Here is a 25989-nt window from a genome sequence, read left to right on the forward strand (position 1 = left end):
CAGTAGTGATGATGAGAAGATAAATAGCTACAACTCCAACCCCACACCATGACTCTATGAAAAGAACTTCCTAGTCTTATCCTCATCATTTAGGTATTTGGATTTTCCAGTCCCTGTTTTGTATTGGTCCTGAATTAAACCTGGTTACTTTCACAGTACCACCTTTATTGTCTTCCTTTGCTTTAAAACATTGGTTGTGGCTTTTTTACTTCCTCTTCGTACCTGTTGATATACTGGTTCTAGACACCACTCTCACTGCTAGTTGCCTGGCCCAGCTGTCAATACTGATGGCCAAAATAAGCAATTTAGTAAAAACTGGTGGTAATGTTGTGTGTGTGTGGTAATAAAATACAATCTTACCATTTATCTTTTATGTAATGTTTTGAGAAAACTGTATTTTGGATAACTTAGTAAAACTTCTTTTAGTCAATAAAACTGCATCTCATCTATTGCGGATGTTCTTGGTATAAGATTTCTCCTATGAGGGACTAAAAATTATTGGGTCTCTTGAAACTGGAAACAGACTCTCACTCTTTCAGTAGTATATAAACACACTGGAGGGCTCCTGATAAGGGCACCAGGAGTGCTTCCGAAGTATGGTACATCACCAAGGACAATATGGGGAAGAGCTTCAGAGCCATAGAATCCTTTTTCCTGCATATTTAAAATTCCAAATGCAATAATTGTCCACTTATGATGTCATTTTGGAACATATAGCAGGACTACTGAACGCTTAAATTTACACATTATCTTGAATAGTTCATTGTTTTTCTGGGTTTTAGAAGCACGTGGTGAAGATATGGCTCAAATTTCTTTCTGTTGAACCACTTGGTCTGCTTTGCTAAATGCAACTTTACTTCAAAATGGATGTTTATACTGGTAAATATCCACAAAATATTTGGGAAGGCCGGAATGGAAGTCTGCCTAATTCGGTGTATAATTTTGTGGGCAAAGATAACATAACAGAAAGTGCATCTTGATATTTGGGAAAAAGAAAAAAAAAGATCGTTTTGCCAAAGATGTTTCCTTAAAGTATAGGTTGCAAACTCTTGGACAGAATCTGGCCTGGTGAAACATGTTTTGGTTGGCTTTCATAGTATTAAAAAAGAATAAAAAGGAAATGAGTTTGGCCCCCTAAGTCAGAGACTGTGTTCTCTTATAGTCCACACCATCTTCTTCTGCTTTTTGCCTTAGTTGTTCCCATTGCTTCTTGAGGTCAGGAGATACTGGTTTCATGACTCTTGCTAAATGAAAGCTGTTTGCAGTCTGTGATTTGTGTACCGCATCCTTTAAGTTGTTGTCAGACTGGGAAGATGAACCTCCTTTTCTTCCTCTTTCTTCTTGTTACTCTTGGCTTCATTTCCAATTCGGGCAATAGCAGGCCTCAAGTGGACTTTGGGAAAGGACAAATGGAAGGATGGGAAGAAAGCCCGTCCGTGCTCTCCAGCAGTGGTCCTTGGCCATCAGAAGGGGTGGAGACAACCAGGGGAAAGCCTGCTCGCTGCCAGTCTGTGGCCAGGGGAGGAGGGGGAAAGAAAAACTCGTTACTCACCTTGCCTTCCTGTCTGCTTTCTTCTTGTCCCTGTATTTTTCAGACATTTGCAGCTGAGGTCAGTTTATCCCTACTCATTCATTCAGCAAATAGTTTTGAGGTCTGCTGAATGTGGAGCATCACACCCTGCTAGTGGTAGGCAGTAGGGGAAGATACCATGATAATAAGACTCGAATCCACCACTCTCACCAGTGTGGTTTTTGCTTGCTTGTGAGACTTTCATGTTTCTTCTGTATCCTTTCTTACCCAGCCTTATTGTCTCTCTAGAATTATTATTCTTATTTCTTAAAGGTTAGCTCTTCGGTTGAGAGTACACAGTGATTGCTTAACACTTTCTTCTGGATGTTGAGTAGATTATTCTTAGAGACCTGCTTTTCCTTTGAGTGATCAGGATAATTTTCAGCATTTTTTTTTTCAGTAGGCTCTATTAGCTTTAGTCTATGTTTTCTTCCTCTACTATTCTTTGAATGGGGCTGTATCAGTTTGTACAGGCTCATTTGCCCATAACCAGAGTGTGGGGTTCGCTTTGATTCTGCTCTCAATTTGTTTGCTGTGAGAATCTCCTCAGATTTCCACCCAAAGGGTAGAGCGTGCAGTTCCCAGCTTGATCTCTGGTGTAGAAGCTCTGTTGTACAGGTAAGGTCTTCTCCTATGTGGCCAGCTTTACACTTGTTTTTCTGCCACTGAGCTAGGGGTCATACACTGAAGGGCCTGGAGAGATTAGGCAGATGAAACGAAATTAGTGAAGCAGTATGCAACCTATTGTAGCTGTGGAAGGGATTTAAAGGCAGTATTTCTAAAGTGCTTTGTCCTTTTAAGTGGAATTTGCCCATGACCAAATATGGTATTTGGGTATTTAATATGATACCCTGGCTCTGAAACTGTTTCTTAAATTTGTCTGAATTTTTTTGACCCCGGTAACATACAAATACACATGCACACACATATGACTATTTTAAACCAGAAGTCCGGTATTTTACATCTTTTGGAGTCCTCTGAGAATCAAGTCTCAGAACTGAGATTCCTTATTTCAGGGATCTGAACATTTAGTAGCTTTTGACAAATATATTCCCAAAATATTTCTCAAAAGACTTACGCCAATTTACATTGCCTATGGCAATGTAAGGAAGATTTTAACTATGTACCTTTGTCAGAATTTAAATTTAAATTACTTTGTGACATTAATGGGTGAAATGCCACTTTGTCCTTATTTTTAAACTTATTTTAAAAAATTAATAGAGCAATGGAACATTTTCTTTGTATAGTAGTGGTGTTTTCTTTTTTATAATAATTAGTTATTTTATTCATAGACAATAGAGCAAAATGATCAACTTTTTATGATAAAGTAAGCCAAGCACAAAATCTTCTTGGATCACTCCTCAAAAAAGTAAAATACTATCATTCATAACCTAAGCTATTATAAGTAAATCTCACTTCTTCTGGTATAATAGACAGCAACATGTTACTGTTATAGTCCTTGTCAGTGAAAGCATTGCAGAATAAAGAATTATGAGTCAAATAGGAATGGATTGTTGATATTTTTCTGCATTATGAGGAAAGAAAATGACTGAGCTTTTTCCCTGAACAAAAGGATTTAAATCTAGATAAAAATTGATTTTTAAATATTAAATTGTATTTCTGGAGAACTATTATTATTGTATCTTCTCACTAATATCCCATTAGCAATAATATAATTTTTGACTTTAAGATTTCTGTGCCTCTGTTGTGCCACTGCTGTCCATTGGGGGTGACAGAGCGAGACCTTGTCTCAAAACAAATGAATAAAACACAATAAATTTCTGTGCCTCTGTATTCCTACCTTCTCTATTAAATAATCAATGAATATTTTACAGACAAATAATACTATTTCTGCTAAAGAATTCTTTTCCTGAATCCACTTGTCACATTAAAACCTTAAATACATAATTTAAACCCTGTGATCTTGGATTTAATGAAAGCACGTAAGTTATATATTTTATTTCTCTCTATGCCATTTTAGTTATATACACTAAAAAAGATATGTGTAATTTTTGCTGAAATATCCTTTGAGTTTTACTCCAGCACTTTTTTGAGTCATACCCAAAAACCCGAAAGATTTTAAGCCTTGCCCGTGTATTATGAACTACACATAATTTTTGTTTCGTAATGGGCCAAAAATTCATTTATTCCAACAGAATTGGACCAGGTTTTAGAAAATAGGACCATTTATCCATGGTGATACAGAAGTGTAGCAGTGTTTATACTTTTGATCATTCCTTAGGGAAGCATGACCTTGGTAGACAACCAGCTGGCTTCAGGGAAAATTGTACCCTTGATACGTGCTTAAAACAGCAGTGTAAAATGTAACTGGCTGACAATCTTGGTTTTGGTTAGGGTCACTTTCTTCTTATTCACGGTATGCTGGGAGTACAAGGGATGATGTCAGTTTCTACCCTTTGGAACTCTTATGATGGCCAGACATAGTATTTCCCTCTGTTGTCAACACTTGAGAAAATTTGCCAAGTGGAGACTTATGAATTGAAAACAGAGGATATTAGTAATTGTTGTTTTAAGAAGAGAAAAATTCATTTTTCAATATTATTTTAGAAAAGAAAAAGGAGTTGAAATTTAAAATTCTAGGAAAACTTGTTTCTAACAAAAGTAAATTGATTTTTAATACCAGTATCATGCTTTTCCTTGTTACTTATTATTATTTAAAATAATCTTTAAATTCTTTCTTTCTTGGGTATGCTTTGCCCTAGGGCATTGTGGCAACATACAGTACAACCCTTTAGGTACCTGGGTTAACTCGTTTTTGCTTCCCCAGTATTACCACATATGGCTCAAGAAGTTGTTTTAATATGAACTGATGTCCTTTGGAATTTATACAACATTAAAAGTTAATTGAGAGATTGCATGTAATACTCAAATAAGATGATGAAAGTGATTTTCTGGTTTGTACTAATGTTCAAAATTTTCTTAGTTGGCATTATTTATCTCCTAATTACTGGCACAATATGGAGCAAAGCTATGAGGCTCAGAGGTTCTCTAGTGTGTAACTTGTCTCCTTTATTTCTATAGCAGTGAATGATAGGTGCTGTTACCATGTATAAGTTATCTCTAAGATTCTGATTAGCCAGCCGATTTACCATTGAAGATTTTTCAGGAGAGGAGTGCTGTCGTGGATAAGCTGTCTGGCAGAGGATGTGTGACATTGATGATGTTAGGAACATTTTTCCCTGTGTCTCTTTCAGAATGGAGGATGGTGAGGAAAACAGAATGTGATGCTTTTTAAGGAAAGAGGACATGGTAAACAATTGAGATTTGATTATATATTTTTCCATATGGAATATCATATTCTGAAAAGATTTTCTTTCCAATCCTCAAAGGGGCCAGTTTAAGAAATTAGATGTATTAAGCACCTTTGAAACACTGTATCAACAGCAAAACATAAAACAGGGGGATTCAAAAATGGAGAAAGGACTCAAATAGACATTTCTCCAAAAAAGATGCCAATGGCCATTAAGCACCTGAAAATTGCTCAATACCACTAATTATTAGGGAAATACAAATCACAATCACAATGAGATACCACCTCATTCCCATTGGGATGGCTACTGTCAAAACTACAGAAAATAAGTGTTGGCACAGATGTGGAGAAATTGCATCTCTTGTGCCCTGTTGGTGGGAATGTAAAATGGTGTAGCCTCTGTGGAAATTGGTATGGCTGTTTCTGAAAATACTAAACAGTTATGGCATGATCCAGCAATTCCACTTCTGGGTATACATACATAAGAAGTGAAAGCAGGGACTCAAACAGATATTTGTACACCTATGTTCATAGCAGCAGTACTCACAGTAGCCAAAAGGTAAAAGGAACTTACGCATCCATCGATAGATGAATGTATAAACAAAATCTGATATATACATACAGTGGGATATTACTCAGTTTTCAAAGGAGGGAAATTTTGACACATGATACAGCATAGATGAACTTTGAAAACATTATGCAACGTGAAATAAGACAGTCACAAAATGGCAGATATTATATGAATCCATTTGTATAAGGTTTCTAAACCAGTCAGATTCATAGAGACAGAAAGTAGAATGACACCAAGGGCTTGGAGGAAGAGGGAATGAGGAGTTATTGTTTAGTGGCTACAGAGTTTTACTAGGGAAGATGGATAAGGACTAGAGATGGATGGTCATGATGGTTGTATAATAACATGAATGTACTTAATGCCACAGAACCGTACAATTAAAAATGATTAAAATGGGAAAACGAAACTATCTTTATGGAATTTTTCAGTCAGCTTGTAATTATAACCTGAATGCTAAACTTGGAGCAATATAATATGCATTAACACCATGGTAACAAAGTAATCACTTGAATGAAGGTAAACTGCTGGAATGAATGAATGATAAATATAGTGGAATGATACTGACAATGGTCTTTGTGGTTGGGACTGGTTTTTTATTGTTGTTTAGCATTGGCATTTCCCCAGTGGACTATCAGGCAGTCATGTGTGGAGGAGGTCATGCTGATTAACAAATGACTAGGCATATATTAATACATTTGTTAACCTGTGATTAATTGTGAGGTTTTTCTGGCTAACTTGTTACATGCACTTGGCTACAAAACAAGAAAACATCTCAAAAAATGTGTCTAATTCATTTGCATTGATATTTGAAGTTCATCAAAAGTCTTTGTGGTTCTAAATTTGCCAAATACTGTGCAGTAGCTCTTGAACTCTCTCTTTTTTATTTATTAGAAGAGCATAAGCATATTTACAATAAGGCTTTAGTTATGTGGTACTTCCAAATGCCTCCTGCCATTGCCAACTCCAAAGAAAAAGCCTGGAGGAGCCAGGAAGGGTCTTGTAAGGATAGAAAGTGTAGAAGATGCAGCACCCTGATTGTGTTTCAAAAGTGCAACTTGGCTTTTTAGTAGTCCTTTTCAACAGTTTTCTAAAATTCTGTGACATGGAAGTCAACAGTATTGATAGCCAAATCACATGTTACAATTTCTTTTCTTCAGAGAAACAGATTGTGTTGAGGTGGAGATAAGGTATAAGTTTATGAAAATGTTTTTAAAAGCTGGTAAGTAAGAGTGAAGATACAAAAACAACCTGACAAGCAGCTACTTCAATCTTTGAAATAAATTGTTTTGGGAGAAATAATTTTGTTGCTACCTACAGTTGGCTATGCTTTGTTTGATGTTTAAGCTGACAGGGAAATGGGGCAAAAAACTTTGAAAGCATTTGTTTACTATTTGCCCATGTTTAACTACATCTCTAATAAATGTCCACTAGTCCAGTACAATACCTTTGCCACCATGGTGACCTTTTTTCAATAGGAACGGGAAACTTGTGTTCAGTACCAACTCAGTGTTTGTGTATTTGTTACCATCATGCATGTTAAAAAAGGTACATAGAAGCATGTATTTATTGTACTGCGAACTCCTTATTCTAAAACGAGTTTGGAGTAGAAAAAATAGGTGGAGAGAGTTGGCCCAGGGTAGTCCTCTATTACAATTAGAAAGATTACAGCTTAGGTTTTAGGACTTCTCTTTCAGCATCCTAATAACGTTACTAGTCCCCTCTAAGATTTGAAAGGCATTGGAAACTTCCAGGCTTGAAGAGTTATTCATGTAAATTACTGTGTCTGTGTGCTTTTTGGGGGATCAATATAAGCAACATTTATTAAGCAGCCACATATACGAAGTATTAGGTATTCTAGTTAGGTACAGAATATTTTATAGTTCTGAATTTCATGCTCTTGAATGATTTGGAGTGCTGAAGGAGATAATATAGACACCACCACCCCACCCCATGAAAAAAAATTCCTCAAAACAAAGAAACAAAGATACTTAGGTCCTTTTTTAAGCTGTTTATCTTTTACTAATATACAAACAGCACAATTTGCTCAATGTAATATCTATTTGCCATGTGCTGTGTTCTGCAGTAGGCATTATAAGTAAGAGTTTCTGTCTTCAAACTTGTAATTTAGAGTAAGATTGGAGGATTAGTCAGACATGTCTATACAGTGCTGTAGTGTGAGGTAAATTGTGTGTCTTCCTAAGAGAGAGAGGTACAGCAGTGTGTGCTGCCTTCACCTTATTACTGTACTTGATTCTTGCTCTTGTAACCTGGTTTTAGGTTTCATATAATATTTTGCATTGTCAGCTCCCTGAAATTCTACTGGGAGATGGTCACTAGTACGTAGACAATCTGACAAGAAAAAGAAGCAAAGGTACTATGGGGTTTGATATAAGGGAAAGCCCAGCTGGTTGGGGGGACCAGGGGGAAAGGGCTGTGTGAGATGGGTCTTGAGGGAGGGATAGAATGTCTGCCAATGTGGAAAAGGAAGTCTGAGGCGGAAAACTATCGATCACATTCACAGAGTTGTGAGGGGACTGACATGCCTGGAGCATAGAGGGACTATTAGAAAGCAAGTTGGAAAGGTAAGGTTGATTGACTGACAGGAACATGTTTATCTGAAATATTTTGAAGTAGCTTTCAGAAAGTGTCCACTTTTAATTTTGCAAAAGCAGATTTCTTAGGTTCTTCAGTATTTCAGTTCTGATTATACAAATCATTGAGGAAAAAAAGAACCAGTGAGGATGTACAAAAATTTCCCGAATGTTTTATTTCTTTGTCAACATTATTTGCTTATTTTTCAGCTCTTTATGCAATTGTCTTTGTGCTCTGCTTGTTCCTTTTTGTACTTTTTCCACATGGGTGGTAAAGCCCTGACAATTTAATTTTTCTTGGTTTACACTTTCCTACAGTACTAAAATATGTGTAACCCCCTCACTAACATCTTAGCCAAAATGGAGTTTTCAGGACTTTCTCTGAAACTCAGGACTGTTTTTTTATTGTTGTTTAGCATTGGCATTTCTCCAGTGGAATATCAGCCAGTCATGTGTGGAGGAGGTCATGCTGATTAACAAATGACTAGGCATATATTAATACATTTGTTAACCTGTGATTAATTGTGAGGTTTTTCTGGCTAACTTGTTACATGCTCTTGGCTACAAAACAAGAAAACATCTCAAAAAATGCGTCTAATTCATTTGCATTGATACTTGAAGTTCATCAATATCCTATCCTTAATGATTCTAAATTGTATAAATAATATGTTCTTGATTAACGAAGTATATGTGCTATGATTTTACCATTAGTTGTACTTACACGTTTGCATTACACATATGAGGTTCTCTTGATTTCAGAAGGAACTGATACAGACCAGCTTTGGTGTTTCTTTTGCTTTCAATTAGCTTTATTTTCAGATGGAAAATATTAAAAGGGCTATAAGTTGCCTATCCAAAATATTGCTTTTTTTTTTTTTTTTTTTAAACCTTATCAGCAGACAGAATAGGCTGCTGTACTTGGTGTAGGTAAGGTTGAATTGTCTGTATGGAAACAATCTTGCTATAGATTTTGAGGAAAAAATAAAATAAAAAATATAGATAGATGATAAACGTTTTGCTTTTCAAATGTCAGTGTTGTACTTTTAGGCATATGGAAACTTTATGGTTTGCCTATCTGTATCAGTTCTCCTAGAATGACAACTTAACAGTTTTCCTGGTTGGACTGTGTTAAAATCTTTAAAGGCTATATACACTAAAACATATGTCTAATGTTTGGGCAGCCAAAGTCTGTGCAATCATTTTAACCGAGTATAACTTAGCAGCTCTCTTATTATCACAAATATCTTATTGTTAAAACTACATTAAAATATCATCAGTTTGGAGCCTGCTACTTCATAATTAAATTGTTCTGGGATGTGGTCAAGTATATACTTCTGAACTACCTTAAAAATGGATTGTGCTAAGAATGCAATAGCATAAATAAATTAAAAGAGGACATGCATAATAAAGTTAAACAATTTGTTTTAATAGAGTTTTTATCTAATTAACTTTTCTTGAGTGTCTACAATGTTCAGAGCACTGTGCTAGACATTCTGCATAGGTTAATTTATGGTCATTCATAAAGACGTTTGGGTAGAAAGAATATGGATAATGGGGAAAAGTCATGGAGTGGCCAAACAAGAAACAAGTTCAGGGTTGCAGCAGAACAGGGATGCCTTGATATATCTGCCTTTGGCAATGCCATGTGTACAGGGTTGGGATTCTGATTGCTCCTATTGTGATAGTGTGGCACTAATGCTCTGTTGGACGGAATGACTGAAGTGGTGAGAAAACTGCGAGCTTTTCAGGACTGTTTTTAATGCTTTTTTGACAAATCTTTTAGAACAAATCTTTTGTTCCTTTGCAGGGAACAAAGTCCTTTTGTTTTGTAGCAGAGGACAAGGAGTGTCCTGAGTTATTCAGAGTCCTGATCTTCAATTGGCTTAGCTCTCTCTGATGCCATTTGTCACCCGTAACTCATTGGTGCTCCATCTGCCATAGGCTGGAATCCAGGAATAGTACTTAGTGGTAAAAAATTGGAGAAGTAGATACTTGCAAATCCAGCCTTACGTGATCTTTCCTGGCTTTGATAGGTTCAGCTTTCACCCCGAAAAGTTGTTTAAACACTTTTAATTTGTTTCAAGTGATGAAATGAATTTATCTCAGAAGAAAATTTAAAAACCTTAAAATTTATTTTCTTTGGAAGAAAATATTTTTAGAATAATTATTAGTATTGTATTTATAATTATTTATCTTAAAAAGGTTAATGGCTATCTCCATTGAAATATACTTTATTAATTTTTACTAAGTACATCAAAATGCTAAGTGTGGTTAGGGGAATTTCTTGACAGTTACATATTATTTTGGCTAGATATGTGAACATTAAAAGCCTGTTAAAGGGGACAAAAATATGTACTTTAATCAGAATATCTAATTAAAATAGAAAGAATAGAAAGAGTAACATTTTCTTGTTTTGTAGATTTATAAAGATCTCATTTTCACTATACTAACAGTGTTAATTTCCAAAGCAGTATAGAAAAGCAATCTTCAGGAATTTTATCAAATTAAAATTGTGAATGATAAAAAGCATATAACAAATTTCTACTACACCTCACAAAATGATTGAACTATTTTCAGACAGTTCAATATATGCTAATTGAATGTGTCTGAAAATATCAGTCTTCTAAATTTTTGCATTTTCAGAATTTTGACATAATACATTTTAATACTTTTAGACATTGGCAATGATTTTTAAGAAGCAAAAATGAATCTTAAGTGCTTTCCAAATTAAGTGAAGTAATTAAATGTAAAATACTCAGCTCAGAGCCTAGCACATAGCAATTTTTGTGACAATCATTGTTTATGATTGTGATTGTTACTTCTGGCTCTTCTCTTCTTGCTGCACTATTTTTGTTCCACTTGTTTGTAGACAAGTGGCAATTTCCACAAACTTAAAGTGTGATTACTTTTATTGTATTTTTCCTCTAGTTCTTGGTGTTTTAGAAATTTCTGGAATTATTTCCATATCTGTCAGCATAACTCCTCATCTGAGAACACACAATTTTTGTAATGCACACGCAGAGGTGTTGAAGAACTTGAACTTGTCTGATGCCAATAATTTATTGCTCATTTTGTCGAGTATCTCACGGCTTTGAGGGCCAAGTGATGAGCTGGATATGGTCCTGACCTGGAGCAGATCACACAGAGTGGGATGGGAAGACTGGCTCCCTGCGTTGTTAGTGTGCCTGTTTGCTGCTGGAGTTTGGATCTCGGGATTCCCTTGCTTCTGAAGCTAGTTCTAAGATATCACAAAAACGTTATTATGTTTTTTGAGAAGATTATAACTACAAAATAACATGTATTTTAAAATCTTTGGCACTAATTCAAGGGCTTTCCCTTTATTTTTATTTATTTTAGACTTACTAGAATACTGTCAGTGATCTAAACATGCATAAAGCAAAAAGTAAAACTCTCTTTCCTACATTTCCTTGACTGACATTGCTCGGGAAGAACAATTTTGGATATTTTGGAATGAAGGTTTCCGGACTGTTTATACATGTTGGCTAGATGTACTTGTTGAAAAGATATGTTGCTTGGTGTGCTCACTGCTGTGATGGTTGTTTTTCACAAAGCGTAAGATTATGTTGTCCTGCAACTTGCTCATTTTGCCAGTTAATTTTTCATGGGTTTCTTTACATGTCCTGAGTCTTTTTCATGGCTGCATATTACTCTACTATGCTGATGCATATTGGTCTATTTAGTCATTGCTCTGCTGAGGAGCACTCAGTAGGGCTCCGAATTTTATCTACTTACAAGTCATGTTGAATTAACCTCAAAGGTTGGAAGCTTTTGTACTTGGTCATCTGTGCTTGATTTCACCACTCTGTGGCCATCTGCATAGGCCACCTGCCCTGGTTGCTTGTTTGCTTTCAGGGATTACTCTAAAGGTTGTCGTTTGATTTTGGATAGGCCTGATCTCAGACAAAAAGGACCGATTTGGTTGTGTAGGGTTTTAGGGTAACAACATTTTTATAGAAGTTTCTAATTTCTAGCTGCTCAAAATTTAAGATGTGCCAGATAGCTTGAATGGATTTTGGCTGTCATCCTTAGATACTTTTATGTTGGCTGAATTCTGAGTTTCAGAGCTATAAGAGTGGTCTGATTCAGAGGTTGCAGTGAGCCGACATGGTGCCACTGCAGTCCAGCCTGAACAACAGAGTGAGACTCCATCTCAAAAAAAAAAAAAAAAAGAATGATCTGATTGTCAAATCTTTTTTTTTTTTTTTTATTGTTTATTCTTAAAGTTAGGACATCTTTTAGAAAACCCTTTGAAAATACATATGTTGTTTTGTGATTGTGGAATATTTTTGTCTTTTTATATTTTTGTACGTTGAAATTTAATTTGTGACTCTTACAAATGGCATAATCAATCACAGTCATAGAAAGCCAAATACAAATATCCTAAGGTTAGCATTTCACTGGAGTGTGAATGGTGTTCATTAAGGTGTTCATGAAATTTTATGTTCTTCAGTCACTATTTACCTAGTAGATATGGTAACTTATTTTTGTCATGGCTACTGGCCATATCTTGGGGTTTAACATATGCTAGCTGAAACTGCTGCATACTTTGTAAATTCTGAACTATAATTGCCTAGAATGAATGAAATCTTTTATTTCAATACATATTTTTGCTTGAAAGATTTCATTTTATATTTATGAAATAGTAACAGATTTTATTAAAGGTGATCTTAAATTGTTAGAAATCGAAAGACAAAACTGCCGTTTCTCTTTGGTACTGTGATAATTTTTCAACATATTTTAAGCAATAACCTGCTGTTGATTTTAATAGTTTTTACCTGCCAGCACAGCTGGCATCCTGCTATGATATCATTGTTATACTTTTTTATTTAATATTGTACAGAGTATATCATGCATAGTGTGGACAACCACACTGAACAACTATTGAGAATACATACTAATTTAATTGTTTGTGACATTTTGCCCTTAAAATAGAGTGTGATCATCAACCAGATTTTAGAGCACATTAACGGAGGGAATTTACTTTTGCAGGTATTTCTTACTGCCAAATTTTTCCTTTGCTATAGCTTTCACATACTATTTTTGTGTTTTCCTTTTCCATAAAACAGTATTTCTTAAGGTTATTGTTATTTATAGCAAACATGCCCCAAAATGAATAAAAAAAACTTTCGCTCTTTAACATGAAGAAAAATATTGACATTAAAATATGAACTATAGCAATTCAGTTTATAACACAAATGTATCTTACAATAATGAGTATGCATTTTTAATTGCATATATAGAATTACAAATCTCATTTTTCTTTTCTACTGGGATTATAAACCATATTGAAAAAATTTTTACAGTACAAAAATCAGATGACCTGTCAAAAGCGAATTGTAACTTATTGGCATACAATTTAATTACTGATTTTTACACTATTTATTGAATGTATATAATTTACTTTTATTACTGAATTAAAACTACCATCATATACATAAAATAGATATTCTTTTTAACAACAAGTTTTCCTTTTCTCTTTCAGTCTGTGATCAAAACAGGGCGACTGCTAATCAGTCACGAGGCTCCCTTGACAGGCGGTTTTGCATCGGAAATCAGCTCTACAGTTCAGGTAGGGTAATTCTTGGAACTGATTTCAATGCTTGTGCAATTGCATATGCCAATTCCAGAAGAAAATAAATTACTTATCACAATATATGAAAGCATACACTTTCTGGAAATGTAGTGCATGCTTTCATATACTGTGATAAGTAAATTTTTTTTTTCATTTTTATTCCGACCACACTTTCTGTTTGTAAGTTAATGGTCTAATTAATCTTCTAGAACAGATATCTTAAAATAGTAAAAGCTGAAAAATTTTTTATGGGAAGAAAGTTTGGAAGGAGTCTTCTAAATTAACTTTGCTTGTATTTGCTAGGTTAACAGAAAAAGAAAAATCTTTTTAATTTTTATCTATTCCCATTCCCTGTTTATATGACTTGAGGTTGTTATGGGATTGTGAAATTGATCTTAGATTTTTCACAGCCTTCACGTTCTAAAAATGAATATCTCAAAAGTCAATAATTTAAAGTTAATAAGTAATTTAAAAAATTATTTATTTTAGTTATTCAAATTATGCTCTGGTATTGGAAATGCTTTAGTAATTGTTTAAAAAATTATCTTTTTTTAAAAAAAAAGCTCATTAGGATGCCGCATATCAGGAAAAAATTTTGTACACCTCTTTCTGGCAAGTTTTACCTAAAACCTGTATTCAAATTTATATCATAGACATGTATAAGATAATTTAAGGTAGTTTCATTCTTCCTAATTTTTAAATTGAAAATTAAGTGGCCATATTTGAAATGGAAGGTGCATATATTTTAAATTCTGAATATCTTAGCAGTTTGGAAACACTTTACTTCCCTTTACTGGTGTGAAGGTGTTTTAATTATTAAGATACACGAATAGCGAATTCCTTTAAGAGTATATGTCTTACTACGTTGTTATAGAATTATGATGTGTGGATATTGGTAAGTTTTTAGTTTTAGATGTTTAATCAGTAAACAATGATTTTTGCCAATGAAATATCTTAAGTGCTAATTGCAAAATTACAAGTATTTGTAAATTAGATGAACCCAATTTAAACATAAATGTTTTAAAAACTAGATCAAAGTAATCCATAATTATGTCTCAAAAACAAAATTATATTTACAATTTATATATAGTCACTGATAATAAGAAAAGCAAATATTTGAGTTTTGTAGATTTGTTGTTTTCCTAGTTACTATATCAATTAAAATTTAAAACATACTGATTATTATTATATAACATGAGTATCTAGTATTTATTGTGTATTTTATACATTGAGTAGCATAATACAAAGATTAGGGCAATCATTTCAAGCCAGAGGCAAAACTGGAAAAAGAAACTGGATTTTCTGACTTGCACTTAATATGTAGTGTACTAAACCATTTGAAAGGATAGTGGCTGTTGCTAATTGAAACTTTGATAGCCTTGTTGTATTTTGTTCACTGCTTATTGATATCTCAGAAGTTTCATTTGCCTATAATTAAAAAGGAAAACAAGTAGAACATAGTTGGAATTAGATACTATAACTCCTCTTGTGAAGTTTACTTTCCCTAAGTGTGCTTTTAAAATTTGATCTCTGTAAGTTATTGGTAGACTACAATTTAATACAGCATTTTTTAGACTGAAATGGAATTAGAAAGATAATCTAATCTAGTGTCTCTTGGTCTTAAATAATATGTGGTCTTATGTTAATGGAAAATGTCTCTCACGCCCCAAGAATACATTGGTGAATCCCAGTTTGAGAAATAGTATATTAAGAATTAAACATAGTCACTATAACTAACATAAAATATCATAAACATAATATCAAAATAAGATCCTGAAATTATGTGATAATAATCAGTTGCAAAAATTGTCAGTGAGATTATCAGAATATAATCATATTTATATAATAATATGAAAACACCAAAACAAAACATCTTGTAACTCTCTCAGACTCCCAGGAATGTGTTCATAGATCCTCAGGTGTCCATAGTCTATAGACTGAGAAATATTGATCTAAACCAACTGTATTCTTTTTACAGATGAGTGTCATCCCTAGTGTTTGTGACTTACCCATTTTATAAAGACAGTGGGATATCTGGGATTAGACAGGACTCTTGAATAAATGTTAAGTGTGTGCACATGCACTCTTTATTCAAAATCCCCTGCCTTCCATGAGGATGATAATAGAAGTTTTGGACCCGTTATAAAATGTTCTGTTGTTCATGGTAAAATTATTCACCAGCTAACTGCAGAATGACTTAAGACAATACTGTAATATTTATGGAGGAATTATATTTAATATTTTGGGTAATTTGAGTTTGGATTTATTAATATGAGAAATTTGAAATGTACGCAGTGTTTTTGCTTAATTCAGATTTTATTTGCACAAATAGAAAGTATAGAAGATGAATTTTAGTAAAGTTTAATGAGCATGATATCTCTAAATGTTTGCCTCTTACGGCTTTTATCTAATGATAAAGAAGATTAGAAAAAAACTGGACACTTGAAAATTTTTTTTTCTTTTTCATTGATAATTTTTCCATATAATTTTGAGTAATCTGAGTAATAAAATATACTTTTCAGTAAATCTTTCATGCAGATGTTCAACTATGCAATATGCTGTATTGAGCTTCCTCTCTATGGAAAGCCTTGTTCCATATTATAAGTGAAACCTGTATCAAATTACCAATGCCTTGGGTTGTTTAAACTGAAATCACCTAAGTTTGAGGTACAATTGCTTTCACCACTTAGCATGATTCATATTTCTCTATTTCTTTTTGGGGATATATTTTGTAAGGTTAAAAAAGATAAAACAGGGTTAAGATATTGAAAGCCAACTTTCTGGGACGGGAGAGAAAATGTACACGGACGACTTTTTCATTGTTGTCTTGGAAAAGATATTTTAAATCGTGGATGAGAATGATGTATAAATTTGAGTACTTTTGATTAAAATATGAAGTTATTGTTGTTTCAACAAATGCAAGTTTTATGTCAAAGCAAATGAAAAAAAGTTTGCTCCACAGGCGATTTTTGATAGAAGATATCTGTAGCTTTTTAAAAGCTCATGGTTAATACTACAAAATTGCTTTTGAAGTATTTTAAGAGAATGGATATTAATAGTAAAATTCTTGTTTTTAAATACATTAAAATCTGAAAGCACCTGAAAATCTGAACTATGCTGTTTTATTCAAAGTTTAAGTTACTACCTAGATTAAAATAAAAAATATTGAAGAGAATACAGCACTATGGAGAGTATTCTTTTAAGTTTATAATTGGTATTTTTAAATAGAAAAATTGTATTATGCTGTATAAAATTAAATATCAAATAAAGGAACCTTCTTTATAAGAAGTAGTATTGGCATTACTGTTTAAAGCTTATTTTAGTGTACAGATCAAATATGAAAATAATAAGATGGAGTCATAATTTATTTACAAAACTCTAGTTTATGGCAGATGACTCTTTCATTGTGCAAGGAATTCAGTGCCCACATCTTAGGTTTGTTTCATGACTGCTACTTTTTTTGTAAGCCTATTTATTTTACTATTTTACAGAAATTTATTGTTAACAGTCTTAATTTGAAATAATGGTAAACTCACAGAAGTGATTAGAAGACTACTTTATATTGATTAGACATATTTTTTAAACTTATTTATTTAAAGTTTCTTCATAAAACTTATATATATATAGAGAGAAAAATGATTATAAAAATAAAAACAGTGCATCTAATCTACCAAGTGCTTTATATTTCTATTGGATTTAATTTGGAAATTACCTGGAAGGCAGAACAAACTGAGGTCTGGTATATTTGGCCCTGCTCTGGGGAAGATTTCTTAGTCAGTAATCTAAAGCTTCACTCTCTCTTCTTATCTAATCTTACATTCCCATCTGTTCTCACTTTAGGGTATGGGAACTTTTTCATTCTTTTCTTTTACTTGACACATACTGTAATTTAAAATGCTTCTTTTAGGGAGTCATGAATTGTGCACCCTAATTTGTGGAAAAGTGCAATGACTATAGAGTTTAGCTAATTCATTGTTCTTTTTATTGTGTATTTTAAGCAAAGATTTTATTGTTTCAGAAAATTATATGAATTAATTTTATTTGATGCTTGTATTCTTCAGCTTTATGTAACCACAGATTTTTTTTTAAGAAAGCCTTTAGTGTACAAAAGTATTAACCTCATCCATTTTAATATCCCCCAAATTATATATTCTAGAATGTAATGTTCAACATAGCTATTATTTATTTAAATATTAAGACCAAATAATTTATGACATTTTGGCTGGTTTAAATAGAGTAAATTTTTTTAAGAATTGCAAATCAGCCTTTATTATTAATTTCCAACACACCTCCATAATGAAAAAACAAATCCTGAGTCTGATAAGAGTTGTGTGATAATTTTTTTTAACGTTATTGCTTTTTTCTCCTGCTTTGGATTCAGTGCTTAAAAAGAGTGCCAAAAATTTTAGGGATGTGGTTGGCTTAAAGATTCGAGTTTTTTTTTTTTTTTTTTTTTTTTTAAATCACATGGAAGCAATAAGTCTGCAATAAAGAGTCCAATTGGAGAGGATGGTAAGTTTCCATACCATTGTTACATCCTTTCTGTGCGGTCTCTTTTTTTAGCATAAGAACTCAGAAATTGTGGATACCACACATGTATTTTTTAAGATTATTAGATTCTAATACTTTCAAAGGATTTTTATAGGGCCTACTCAAATCATTATGTCAAAGAAAAGTTTCAATAACTTTCAAGTTAAAGGAATTTTTGCTTTTCTTAGTGTTTCATGTTAGGATAGTTTATAGAGAAGGATTTTTTCTTACAAACTTATTACTACTAAATTTCCAAGCACTCTGTTTAAAGATATCAATCTGAAAAGAGGGGGAAAGGTCCTATATGGTCTTGAATTTTTACCATTGTGGAAAACATGTTTAATTAAAATTGCCATGCTGATAAATTGTCATCAGAGAAAACTATCAGATTAGTAATTTGATGAGTAGTTTACTGCAATTTTATAATCTCAATTAACAAAAAATTTACCAGTGATACAAAACTTTTCCTAATAGCAACAGATAAAACAATCAGAAGTATACTTCTATACTAAAAGATGAAGCTAGAGCATCAGAAAAACAGTTTAATGTGGAGTGTTTGGATATAAGATGGCATTTTAAAATTGCAGTTTCTTCCTGAAGCCTGTTTGGTATTCTGTAAACAGCTTCTGTGACCACAGATAGCATCCAAAGTCTAAATCACTCGGGGAATATATTGTGGATTGGGCTGCTTCATTACTGTTTGTAGTTAAATCCATGTTATACTCTGTTGGTTCTTCTCCTTGCCCTAACCACACCTGGTCTCCTTTCATGTCATCTTCTCCTTTGCTTGTAAATGTAGCCAAGTTTCCACCACCAACCTTTTCCCCATTCTTTTTTTTGAGATGGAGTCTCTGTCTGTCGCCCAGGCTGGAGTGCAATGGCACGATCTTGACTCACTGCAACCTCTGCATCCCGGATTCAAGCAATTCCCTGTGTCAGCCTCCTGAGTAGCTGGGATTACAGGCACCTGCCACTATGTCCAGTTAATTTTTGTATTTTTAGTAGAGACGGGTTTTTACCATCTTGGCCAAGCTGGTCTTGAACTCGTGACCTTGTGATCCACCCACCTTGACCTCCCAAAGTGCCTTTCCCTATTCTTTCCTGGGATATCTCAACCACTTGCATGGTTACTCGTGAAACCTTCAAATTTGAAACTTTTAAGATTTGACCTACTGTTGAGCTTTAGACCTCAAATTCCAACATTATGCTTATTTTGATAGAGATAAAAAAATTTGTGTAATAAAATGATTTATCTGGAAAAATTTGAATGTGAAACAATGAGAAAAGATAGGCATATACACATGGTTATTTGCTAGTTTATGGAAATCAGCTTATGTAAAAATGAACTCTATTTTTCTTCAACTTTTTCTGGACCTCTTAAACTGTCTCCTTTTTTGGGTTTTTTTTTGTTTGTTTGTTTGTTTGTTTGAGACAGAGTCTTGCTGTGGCTCCATCACCCAGGCTGGAGTGCAGTGGTGCGATCTCGGTTCACTGCAACCTTTGCCTCCTGGGTTCAAGTGATTCTCCTGCCTCAGCCTCCCAAGTAGCTGTGATTACAGGCACCTGCCACCACGTCCAGCTAATTTTTTTTGTATTTTTAGTAGAGACAGGGGTTTCACCATGTTGGTCAGGCTGGTCTCGAACTCCTGACCTCAAGTGATTCTCCTGCCTCTTCTTACCAAAGTGCTGGGATTACAGGCGTGAGCCACTGGACCCATCCTAAACTGTCTCCTTATCTTTGTCTCTAGCTGCTCACCTCTTGTCTAATTACTATTCATTATTTTCTTAAAACACATATCGAATTTTGTCCATTGTCTGTTTGAAAACATCCAATGGATCCTTATTGAGTATAGCAAAAAAATCTTTATGTCTACATTCAAGATCCTGATGTACCCAAACCAGTCTTCCAGTGTTATTTCTCACATCCCTTTTTGACTCCAGTACGCTGATCACACTGGCCTACTGGCTATTTCCTGAATGAAAATTATTTCTTATAACCATTCTTTATTAAGTATTCTGGGGATAGCCTTAATATGGGTGTTTCTTCCAAGAATTGTCCTTGTTTTAGAAACACTTAGAGTCTATTAGAAGAAGGAGATGATAAGCAGGTAATTATAGTACATGTTAGAAGGAAATATTCAGAGAACTATAGGATTATAAAATACTTGCTCATTTAACCCAGATGTGGCAGCTAAGTTAACCTGTGAAGGACAAGTATGAACTTGGGAGTGAAAGTAGGTGGGTATTTCGGGCAGAATGAATTATATGAATAAGGAATCAGGCAAAGGATTTGCTATTGAAGGAATTAAAGTGGTTTTGTGTGGTTGAAAACTAGCATGTGAGTCTGTAGCGTAAGTTAAGGGTTGACAAGTAGGTAGGAATTAGATCCTAAATAATCTTAAATATTAAAGAATTTGTTTTTGTGTGGAGGAAATAGATATGACAGAGTAAAGCCAGCTCACATAGATGTAACTTCCAGTTTTCTCATATAATATATATAAAATACACCTTATGGAGTTCTTGGCAAATAGGAAGTAGCAGGAGCTGAAAATATTACTATCATTATTTAAGGCAAAGGAATATAAGTGAAGAATTTTAAGCAGGAGATTAATATAGATTTAAAAGTTAGAAAAACTCTTAGGTAGTTGTGTAGAGGATACACTGGGGAGGAGTGAGAGAGGAAGTGATGGAGAATTGTTAAAAAGCTAGTCACAGACTGCAAAACAACGTTTTGGTCAACAATGGACCAAAGATGTTGGTCCCATGAGATCATAGTGGAACATAATTAGAAACCTGATAATATGGTGCTTGATGTGAACATTGCAGATCAAGTATGGGAAATGATTGATATTCAGTGCAGGTTCTGGGATATTTGGTTTTCCATGTGAAAAAATATGTATATAAATAAAAATATATATACCATCTAGGTTTGTGAAAGTATAGTCTGTGATGTTTGTGCAACCACAAAATTGTTTAATGCATTTCTCAGAATGTATTCCTGTCCTTGTGACTCATTACTGTATGTGATTAAACTAGGTGAGATCTGACCATCTTCTACACCAACGACATGGGAGTAGGTTAGAGAAAGGTGAATTTTTCAGATAGGAGAGAGAATCTGAATGAAAGACTTGCTGACTGACAGATAGGAGTGGGACAGGGACTGAAGTGGATGATGGAGAGGCAGACAGAAGTCCAGAGTAAAGCATAGTTTGATTTTTAGGTTGGATGATTTTTGAATAGAGGTGCAGTTTCACTGAGATGGAGAATATCATTGGATAACAGGTTTATGCTTGTGTGTGTGTGTAAGATAATGAGTGCATTTAGGATTTGTATCAGAAATGGGGATGAAAATGTGTTTCTGGAGTTCAGGAGAGGATCTAAGGTGTAGGAAATGGGTGAGGATTCATTCTCTTATACTGATACACTGATGGCTGGAGTTCATGGCTGTAGATAGGGCCACATAGGAAGAGATAATCTTAAGAAGGGAAAGTTTCTGAAGCAGAAGCCACCTGGGTTGAAGAAGAAGCCACACCAACATTTAAGAGAAAGAAAGGAAGTTATGAAGCAGAGTGAGAGGGAATGGCTACAGAAAAGGAAGGGAGTAGGAGAGCGCCATTACAGAAGACAAGTGTGGAAGAGTTTGACGATAGCATATATGGCCAAGAATATTAAATGCTTCCAGAATGTAAGTCAGCTAAAGACTAACAGTCCTATCTTGCATGTAGCAACTGGAAGACACTGGTGACTGATGAAAACAGAAGGGTGGCCAGGAGGCCAGATAGCATTTAGACTGGTGAGTGAGTAAATAGTGAAGACTTGAAGCAATGAATATAGACTACCATTTCAAGAAACTTGACTTTCAAGGAAAGAAAGGGAATGAAGTAATTAGAGCTAGGTTTGATCTCTTAATGCTATTCACTTGGCATAGAATGCCATTCCCTCAATTTGCAGTCCTCCCTGGCAGCCTCCTTGTCTTCTCCCTCTTCTCCCCACCCCTCTCCCTGTCCTCATTTTCTCCCTTCCCCTCCAAACCATCTAGCAGTCGGGTTTTAAACATCTGTCAAACCCGACCTCTTTTTTCAATTTTCCTAATAAACTCTAAATGAACTTAGAAAAAGAAAAGAAAACCACTAAACCTAAAAGGAAAAGGTAGAGAATAACTTATATTGGGATGGGTAAGACATTTTTAATCAGAAAGTTAAAAGGCAACAGACTCAATCATACTGTCACAGAGAAATATATTTGCATAAAATGGAAATTTTGTAGGGCAAAAATAAGCATGATTTTAAAAACAATGACAGATGAAAACATGTTGTAACACATGACAGAAAACTAACATGTGTACTCTATTAAGCATTCTTAAATGTCAGTATGGAAATTAATAGGACCTTTATTTAAAGGGTCAGAAACAGATTAGTTTTATAACTATTTATAGCCAGCAAACATGAAAAAATATGCCACTTATTATTGATAAAATCCTAATTTTAAAAATGAAATATTGTTTGTTACCTGTAAGAGTGGGACTGCTTAAAAATGAATTATATTTTCTGCTGAGATGATGCAGAAAGTGAAGGTATTAATAGAAGTTGATTCACTTTTCCAGGATATCAGATTGAGAATGTATATCAAGACTCTTCAAAGTGTAGATTTCCTTTGACTCAGGAATTCTAGGAATCCTCACTTAGGAATTAAACACAAAAATATGTATTATTCTCAGTGTTGTTCATTTGATAGGAAAATATGGGACACATTATTAATGACAACAACAGGAATATATTTTAATAAGTTATGATTTATCCACTTGATGAATGTTATGGATTTATCAAAATCATTGAAAGAGTAGTTGATAACATTGTGATATTTGTATGAATAAAATAGTAAATGAAAACTCACCTGTATGCAAACCTACAGGTACTTGCTCAATGTTATGAAAAGAAAAAACAAAACTTTATATATACATACATCTAGGCATAGGGAAAGAAACTTGCACTGTAAGTCTTTTATTGATTTATATTTTCTAATTGTTTCTTCGTTTTTATGTACATATATATCAATTTTTTAATAATTAAAAGCTTTATTATATGTAGATGTTTCTCTCACATGGCATGGTTATTCTTTTAAATCTTCCTAGTTGTTTTAAATTAAAAAACTCATTTTGCGGCCGGGCGCGGTGGCTCAAGCCTGTAATCCCAGCACTTTGGGAGGCCGAGGCGGGCGGATCACAAGGTCAGGAGATCGAGACCACAGTGAAACCCCGTCTCTACTAAAAATACAAAAAATTAGCCGGGCGCGGTGGCGGGCACCTGTAGTCCCAGCTACTCAGGAGGCTGAGGCAGGAGAATGGCGGGAACCCGGGAGGCGGAGCTTGCAGTGAGCCGAGATCGCGCCACTGCACTCCAGCCTGGGCAACCAGCATGAGACTCCGTCTCAAAAAAAAAAAAAAAAAAAAAAAAAAACAACTCATTTTGCTTATAAAGTTATTTTGCAAAGATTTCATATTATTTTATTTTGACATAATTCCTTAATCATGTGCATTTGAGGTTTTGGGATTTACCATTCATAGTGATGGTGGTTACTTACTCAGAACTGTGATGTGGGATGATTTTAAAACCAATGCCACCTCACCGCATAAGGTTTGGTTTTAGTGTCTGTCTTCTACAGGTATGGCATATTTTGATTCATTGCTTTTATTACACAAGTGAAATCAGCATTGTATTGGGGTATTCAGATTATTTAATTTTTCTGTATTAATCAGTTAATGGTACTGAGACTGACATTACTAGCATGTAACTAATACTAACATTGGGTTCATTGCTTATTTTCCATCCCTCTTTTTGGTATTAAATTTATCATGAATTGCCATCATTCTTTTTGAAGTCTTTCTGGATTTAAGCCAGTCAGAAAAAAGATCATATTTCGTCTCCCTGAGTAATAAGTGCCCCAGTTTCTCTCATGCAATTCTTAGTATTTCTGTAGTCATAGGTAGTTCCCCTTGAATTCAAAGGTGCATTCATACCAAGCTCCTCTACTCTTTCTCTGTTGTCACCCCAGTAAGCTAAGACATTTATATTTACATATTTACCAACGAAGTTTCGTAGACTGAATGGACTATTAATTAATAAAATAGATTCTCTGAAGGAAAGCATTACTTTATTTAAAAAGTTACAATGATTTCTATGACTTGGTCCCTTTTAGTTGTTGTTTTAGTACCTTAAAAGTTGTAGTTTCCATTCAGTGCAGTTATCCTTGAAAATATGGTTGTATCCTCAAAGAAAATTATAGTGGATTTAAAATATTTTGTTTTTTTATTTGAAATGAAATGATTGTATTTCAGTATGTATATTTTAAAATGTACAGCCTTATCTTCAAAATTGTCTAACTACAATAAGGTTTTTTATAATTTTATACATGAAAGACAGCAGATACTGTATCCATAACCTGGCTGACTCTCTTGGCCACCTTGTAAAACATTTTAAGCCAAATTGAAGACACATGTTAAATTTGCCAAGAAATGTTAGCCATGTTTTGTCAGCGTTGCATTCACAATCAGTAATGGGATGGGTCTGCCTCCTGGAGACAGAACTAAATTTCTCATTTTGTCATGCCCTTTGTAGGCAGTAATGTTGGTGATGTTGATAGCCCATTTTGGTTTGGTAATTTAGGGTAATTAAACTTACAGATCAAATTCGTTTGTGTTTTGTTATGAGGGCCATTATCTATTTTCATGAATGAGTTCACAGCTCACCAAAATATAGTCGAGTTTAAAATAGACATTAAAATAGAGATTCACTACTGCTAATGCATTTTCTCCTCAATTTGAAGTTAAACACTTGTGAAAATTAAGACAAGTTAAAAGCAGCACTTACTGCAAAAAATTCGCAGTTGAAAATGAAGGTCATAAGCAAAAATCACCTAATTGATAATTGTTTTAATTTTTCAAATCTATCAATTTTTTTTTTTTTTTTTTTGAGGTGGAGTCTCGCTTTGTCACCCAGGCTGGAGTGCAGTGGCCGGATCTCAGCTCACTGCAAGCTCCGCCTCCCAGGTTCACGCCATTCTCCTGCCTCAGCCTCCCGAGTAGCTGGGACTACAGGCGCCCGCCACCTCGCCCGGCTAGTTTTTTGTATTTTTTAGTAGAGACGGGGTTTCACTGTGTTCGCCAGGATGGTCTCGATCTCCTGACCTCGTGATCCGCCCGTCTCGGCCTCCCAAAGTGCTGGGATTACAGGCTTGAGCCACCGCGCCCGGCCAAATCTATCAATATTAATGTGAGTCTTCAAGACACCTGAAAATTTGCATTTGATTGGAAAATCTTGAATGTTTGATCATTTTCTTTCAAGTTAACTTAAAGAAGTGACTTTATTTTTACTTCTTGATTCATTTGAAGAGACATACTTTTTTGTTTTAATCCTTTAGAGGATCAGATAATGGCATTTGCTGTTTAAGACAGTTTATATTTCAGATGGCACAGAGTCTATTTTTCTTTATCAAAATTATTAGCTGAAAAATACATAATTCATGACTATTCTTTAAAGGAGATCTAAATATTTATGTTTTTAAAAATGCCTTGAGGTGACTAACATTTCTAAACCTACATTTGTATCATCCACATTTGTAATTGTGCCTGCCATTGCTTAAAACGAGTCCTCGTTATTTCCTATCTTTTGATAGGATTAGTTTGCTCTCTTAATTGTAACACTTTTTCATTTCTTTTCTGGATTGATTTAAATTCTGGGCTTCAAAAAGCAATAGTATAAAATAGTCACCAGGCCTGTATTATTGGGTGCTTTCAGAACCACTCAGACAATGTTTTCTCTGAGATAGCCTGTATTTTTAAGTGTTGCATTTTTCTTCTCGTTCTAC

At 34.2% G+C, this 25989-nt stretch overlaps 2 protein-coding genes across 8 annotated transcripts in view; one reads left to right on the forward strand and one right to left on the reverse strand.

Moving 5' to 3' along the window:
* HMGN3 (high mobility group nucleosomal binding domain 3) overlaps positions 1–25989 on the reverse strand; it is a 1231743-nt gene that overhangs the window by 1083211 nt on the left and 122543 nt on the right. The gene's annotated exons all lie outside the window — the stretch shown is intronic.
* Positions 1–25989, forward strand: part of BCKDHB (branched chain keto acid dehydrogenase E1 subunit beta) — a 245436-nt gene that overhangs the window by 155579 nt on the left and 63868 nt on the right. For all 5 annotated transcript variants that reach the window (XM_050789636.1, XM_050789639.1, XM_050789635.1 and 2 more), the window contains one exon: positions 13507–13593. In XM_050789636.1, coding sequence (XP_050645593.1) covers positions 13507–13593 — 87 coding nt within the window. The remainder of the gene's footprint in view (positions 1–13506; positions 13594–25989) is intronic.

This window comes from Macaca thibetana, chromosome 4, assembly GCF_024542745.1.
Source record: "Macaca thibetana thibetana isolate TM-01 chromosome 4, ASM2454274v1, whole genome shotgun sequence".
NCBI classification, from domain to species: Eukaryota; Metazoa; Chordata; class Mammalia; order Primates; family Cercopithecidae; genus Macaca; species Macaca thibetana.